Source organism: Centroberyx affinis, unplaced genomic scaffold, assembly GCF_046629955.1.
Source record: "Centroberyx affinis isolate AG114_WGS23_722 - 3 ecotype Tasmania unplaced genomic scaffold, CSIRO-AGI_Caff_v1 ptg006388l_1, whole genome shotgun sequence".
Lineage (NCBI taxonomy): Eukaryota > Metazoa > Chordata > Actinopteri > Beryciformes > Berycidae > Centroberyx > Centroberyx affinis.
In genome coordinates, this window is record NW_027283244.1 from 1 (window position 1) to 6,165 (window position 6,165).

General features: G+C 41.7%; 1 protein-coding gene across 1 annotated transcript; it reads right to left on the minus strand.

Annotated features, from left to right (window-relative positions):
* Positions 1-329: 329 nt before the first annotated feature.
* On the minus strand, positions 330-3,630 carry mtif3 (mitochondrial translational initiation factor 3). Its single transcript, XM_071512618.1, has 3 exons — positions 3,561-3,630; positions 1,500-1,959; positions 330-809 (listed from the first exon to the last, which is right to left on the minus strand). Exons 2-3 carry the CDS (start codon positions 1,954-1,956, stop codon positions 583-585), a joined length of 684 nt encoding a protein of 227 aa, XP_071368719.1. The 5' UTR covers positions 1,957-1,959; positions 3,561-3,630; the 3' UTR covers positions 330-582.
* Positions 3,631-6,165: the final 2,535 nt, after the last annotated feature.

Here is a 6,165-nt window from a genome sequence, read left to right on the forward strand (position 1 = left end):
AGCAGTGGTAGCCACCATGGCTGAACAGACAAGACAAGAGCGCCACCTACAGAAACTCAAACTTCATCAACAGAAAATCCAAGCTCCACCCACACTGTTTGATTGACAGGTGATCTCTGGGAAGTGCAGCGCAGAAACACCACAGCAATGAGTGATTAGCACCAACGATGGAGACAAAATCCAAAAACAAACGGCTAGAGGATTATCACTTTAATTTTAAATCTACCATGGTGGCATGTGAGGGTCTCTAAAGCAAGAGTGAACTCCTGATGAAATACTAAAACTATCTATCTATGTCTTATCAGGAGCTAATGTACCAATTTCAGGCCCAGTGGGAGGAATGGCAAGTAACTCCCACATGTGATACAACATGTACACAATTTTGAACTACTAGCAGGAGCAACAAGCAGATTTCTACAAGAAATACAAATATTCATAAAGGTCATATACATATAATCAGTTTTTTAACAAGATTGATGTTTCACTGTGGCATGTCCTAATACACTGATCTTCAGGTGAAAGTTTTTTTGTACGTAGTTACTCTAGCTGTATTCTGTCTACTTCAGGAAAACAGCTAATTTCTCAAACCCATATTAGGTTGCATAACACATCTTTTGGTCTGTTGACGACCCGGCTTTGCAAGCGTTTTTTCCTCACCAGGGAGAGTGTGGTTTCCCTGCGTCTTGATTGCAGAGTAATCCGTACATGGTGCTTCTTGTCTAGCCAGCTCTGGACTTGTTTCAGCTTGGTTGTAAGGTCGTGGGGAGCGATATCAAAAGAAAAGGTGAGCTCCTTCACCTGCACAGGGGCTGAGGAGAGAGGACAGTCCCATTTCACATGCTAGGTTATGTTGTCAGTGTGCGTTTGCTGTTGGGAGTGCCTCAGTAGCATCTGTTGATATCTTCATGGGATCAAATTGCTGTGTTACATGGTAACGCCTCTACAGAGTCATAGGGCCTTATATGAAGAAATGTTCTTTGACTAGATCCTAGTCAGAGATTAGTTAGTTAATAGTTTGAGAAATAAGTTTGAGCATTTGATGATATAGCAAATCAGTGTCATCCACAGACTTTGGCATCAAGATACTTTTTTTTAGAAATCACAACTTTGGCTCAGATCCGATTTTATGGAACCAAAGTAGCATCCGCATACTCAAAGCTGCTCCCATGGTGTATACATTAATTAACACCTAGACAGGTGAGGCAGAAGAAACCTCACTTGTCTAGGTGTTAATTAATGTATATTCCTTGGGAGCGACTTTGGCTCAGATCTGGTTTTATGGAACAAAAGAGTCTGCGCACTGAAAGCTGCTCCCAAGGTGCATACATTTATTAACACCTAGACAGGTTTCGAGGTTTCGAGCGAGGTGCTCTTCATCAGACACAGAGTCTACCTTTTCAAGACTGGAATGTGTTCGGTCTCTGCTCAGATTTGGTTCCAAGCACAAAATCCTCGCCTTGTGGTACGAAGCCCGGGGTCCCTGGTAGGAAAATACATACCTGCCTTGGCTTTCTGCTTCTCGCGCAGCTTCAGCTGTTCCTCGTGAATCTGTTTGCCGCTCATCAGGCGGTAGACGGGAGGATCTTTGTGTTCACTGAGAAGCACCAGCTTGAGGCCCTGCTCGTCCATGAGTCTGATGACGTTCACGCGGTGCATGATGCCCAGGTTCTCGCCCGTCTCGCTTATCACCTGCAGGTGGCGCGACTGGATCTTGCGGCCGACGCTGCTGATTGTGGCGCGAGCCCGGGGATCCTGCTTTTTTTTCTTGGGCTCAGGACTCTCTCCAGAGTCATCTGCTGTAGTGGAGAACAGAGACCATCTCCAGGAGAGGGCGACATTGTTAGATCTCTCACTGCATATGAGAAGCCTTGATGCTGGTGTCCTATAGCCAGGACTACCCCCACACACAGTCCTTACTGCATGGCTTAGCACCCACCTCAGGCAACCTGCAGACATATCCTGGACAGAAAGAGAGTGGACAATTGAGCTGCACACACTGTTTAAAGCAACAATAGAGTTTTAACAAGGGGGTTAATTGGCAGAATATAAACTAATCACTAATCACCAAGATCGGATGCAGCTGGACAAGTTTGTAGCATTAAGATGTTTACTTCCAATTAATTTGAATGAGGCCACAAAAATAGCCTGATAACTGACATTGAACACGTTTGTGAACATATTCAACAGCAGTGGAATATTGCTTTAAATATTACCCATGCCAAGATACTGCACTGAATCACATGGAACTGGGTTACAACAGGGACACCATGTGGGGTCCCCTGATATGAAAATTGGGTCCCTAGGAAAACCTTCAAATCAAACTAAAATTACTTTAATAGTATCTGGCTTGCACTTTAAAATTGAAAAACGTGAAACTGTGAAGGTCATGCAGCCATGCTACACAGTTCTCATTGACTAGCTCCCAAAAGCAGTTTCATTGCTATTTCTATGAGGAAGGACTTGTTTATTCACACAGTGCAAAACTGAAAAAGTCCATGTCTTTTTAACATTGGATGGAAGAACAAATTCAGCTGCTCTTAAAGGCAGACGGATGTTCTTAAAAAAAAAGCTGTCTTTATCGGTACATAAAAACAAATGCATTTCAGCAGAAAGCCCACATCCAAGATTTTGGATATGGGCATTCCAATGAGTTAAACATACAATATGATGAGATGGCATCCTGTTCTTCCACTTCGTCTGATAAAGTGTGAATGCAACATTAGACCCAGGTTTGCCCCTGGTCCTTTTCCAGGATTAGTTACAGTGGGTGCTGCAGTGTAAGAATAGCTCTAATTTGAGTATTTACATCATGCTTCATGGAAAATTGTGCTAATTGCAATCATTATTTTTGTGTGGGTTGAGCAACAAGGTCAAAGTTTCAGTCAGTTTCGACCTTTTTTTTTTTTTCTTCTTCTTCATTTTGGGGCAGCTTTCCAGCAGTGAGGGGCTACCACAACTAAATGAATGTGAATGAAAAAATAATAAAATTCGGCATACATCCAACACACCACTTAAATAAAAAGTCAGCATTAAAGTTGGTTCGCCTGTCATCCCCACAAACGTCTTCCATCAAAATACACTGTGGAGGTCGGTAACGAGCAGGGCCGACCGATTCGAAAAGCTGACATTTTACTAAAATAAAGCGCTGCTTGGTGGTTCTTCTACATGCCGAACTTACAAGAAGAGCCCAAAGATCCGTAAAACGTCTTGCATCATGTTTCATTTGGTATGATATGGACCTTTGACTAGCAGGGAAACTGTCATTTTTTTTAAATGAAATTGGCTTTAATTACTCTCGTACGAATCGGGGCTAGTGTCTGGAATTTATAGAAAAAGCTATTAAAAATGTTAAGTAGAGTAAGGTTAGCAGTAAGTGAATTAATCCTATATCAGGTTAATTTTCGTTTTGAGCAAGTATCCAATTTAGCACTCATCCCATGTCTGTGGGTTGCACACATCAATGCAGGCACTTTTACAGTCTATAACGTTACATAATACTCAGATAAACAGGAGTCTTGCTAAAAGTCTGTCTTTATTAGACTGCAGTGGTATTTACTTACGGTAGGTCAATGTCGTGTATTCATGCTCTCTGCAAAGGTCTGCTTCCGCCCTGTACTTCTTCATTGAATTTGTCTTCTTCTTCTTCCTTTACATTTCCGGCAGCTTGGACACTTCCAGGTGTATTACTGCCAACTAGCGGTCAAAATACATAATTTATATGCTCAGTTTATACCAATACCACCCCGGATATAAAACAAGACTCTTTTTTCCAGTTAACTGATAGTTATTACTTTGACTTGGGAGGGTTTCAAGATACTAGCATTGATACTTTTCAACATAACAGACTTTCGGATAGTAAAATGTCTGTCTTCCTGTTTTCTCTTTGTCCCATTCACCCTGCCATTCCTTCTCAAGCCTCTCCCTAATAACACTGCAACACTTTAATCTGCCATAATACATTCAGCTCCACCCTTCCTCTTTTTAGTGTAGATTTTGCAATTTCATCCTCCATTTTATTGCCCTTCACCCCCACATGTCCCAGAACCCACAGCAGTCCCACTTCACACCCACACTTCTTATACAGGCATAATAGTGTCTCATTCAAGAAATAAAAAAAAATGTCAAAATGGCTGGCAAAGATGGATATGGCACTACATTTGATTCTTTCATGGCCAGTTTCTGAGCCCATTCCTTTACATTGAATTTGGGTCAGACTAGACACAACATGCACATTGTAGCCCACATCATTACCAAATGAAATTAATTAATAATAATGTAACAGATAGAATGTACATGGTTCGGTCAAAACTATGTCCAGTTGTGTCTCTTTTGGATAGAACTTGGCCACTAGGAGGCAATTATGTTACATGACAATGCAAACAAAACCACTGAATATTTCATCAACATAAAAATTCCTTGCTGCTTTTGAAATTTCCCCACTCCACGATTTTAAAGATGAACACCTTGCTTTTAGAAGTAATGCTGGAGCCTCTAATAGTAGTATTGTTATTGATGAGGAGGAAGTGCTGAAATCTCTCTTGCAGACGAAGGAGAGGAAAAGTCCTGGCCCTGACGGCATTGGTGGCAGGCAAAAAAAAAAAAAACTGTGCCAGGCAACTATGTGGCATCCTGTCTTTTATTTTTCAGCTGTCACTCCAGCAGAGGAGGGTCCCAAAAATGTGGAAGGACTCTACTGTAGTTCCAGTTGCCAAAGTTAAGGCTCCTAAATCATTAAATGACTATCGCCCTGTGGACCTTTCTTCCCTGACTAGAGCTAAGAGGGGGGTAGAGGATGCCACCATTACCCTCCTTAACTTAGTATTAAAACACCTGGAAGGCACTAAGACCCATGCTAGGTTGCTTTTATTGACTTCTCTTCTGCCTTTAATTGTATTCAACCCCATATTCTTGCACAAAGGCTCATATGTCATTTTGATTTTGATTTTAATATTGTTGGCTGGCTTGTGGACTTCTTAACTGACCATTCTCAGAGGGTAAGAGTAAATGGGGTCCTTCTACTGGTTCGCCACAAGGGTGTGTCCTCTCACCTCTGCTATTTGTGTTGTACACCCATGACTGTGTTAACCACCATGAGTCCAGACATGTTATTAAATTTGCAGATGATTCTGTTGTACTGAGCCTTCTAAAGGTTGGTGACACCTGCCATGGCCCAATTGTTAATGAGTTTGCACACCGGTGTAACAAATCTTTTCTTAAACTCAATGTGTCTAAGACCAAAGAAATGGCCATTGATTTTCGCAGGGGACTTGCTGCCCCCCCACCTACCCTTATTAATGGTGAGCAGGTAGAGGTGGTAAAGCAGTATAAATACCTGGGGACAATTTTAGATGATGATTTATGCTTTGAGCCTAATGTGAAGGCAATTGTAAATAAAGGTCATCAACGTTTATTCTTTTTAAGGAAGCTCTGTAATTTTAATGTGGAGAAGTCTCTTATGAAAATGTTCTATTCATCCTACATTGAGTCTATTGTTACTTTTGCTCTCATCTGCTGGTTCAGTAGTCTAAATCAGAGAGAAAAGAACCTGCTAAGAGGAATTGTGAAGTTGTGATCTAAAATCACTGGCACTGACCGCAACGATCTTAGTTATATCTATCAGAAGAGAGTTACTAAGAAAGCTCAGGATGTTCTTCAGGAGCCCCTGCACCCTCTTTTCTCTGAGTTTTCCCTTCTTCCCTCGGGGCGGAGGTTCAGGCTCCCTAAAGGTAGCAGTAACAGATTCCGGCGCTCTTTTATCCCTGAGGCAATCCGCAGATTGACTGTGTAGGCCATGTGCAGTTAGGTGTGTGGAACAAGGGCCTGTTCCCTACTTATGCATACTGGGGGTAGGATGTAGGCCTACAGTTTTCTTGTCGGCATAAATTGATATTGTGTCATATTGTCTGTGTTTTTGTGATATGTGATTATGTTTCTCTGATGTTGTTGATGTATTGCAACTGCTTGCTGTGAACTGAGTTGCCCCATTGGGGACAATAAAGATTTCTACAACTCTACTACTACTACTTGTCTTAATATTACTGCAAATTAAACATCTCTTCCCCACTGTGTAGTTTTGTCTGCACTCTTGTCCAGAGTATGTACACAACACAACATATTTCAGTCCAAGCAGACAACAGTGTCATGACCTACATTATAACTACCATT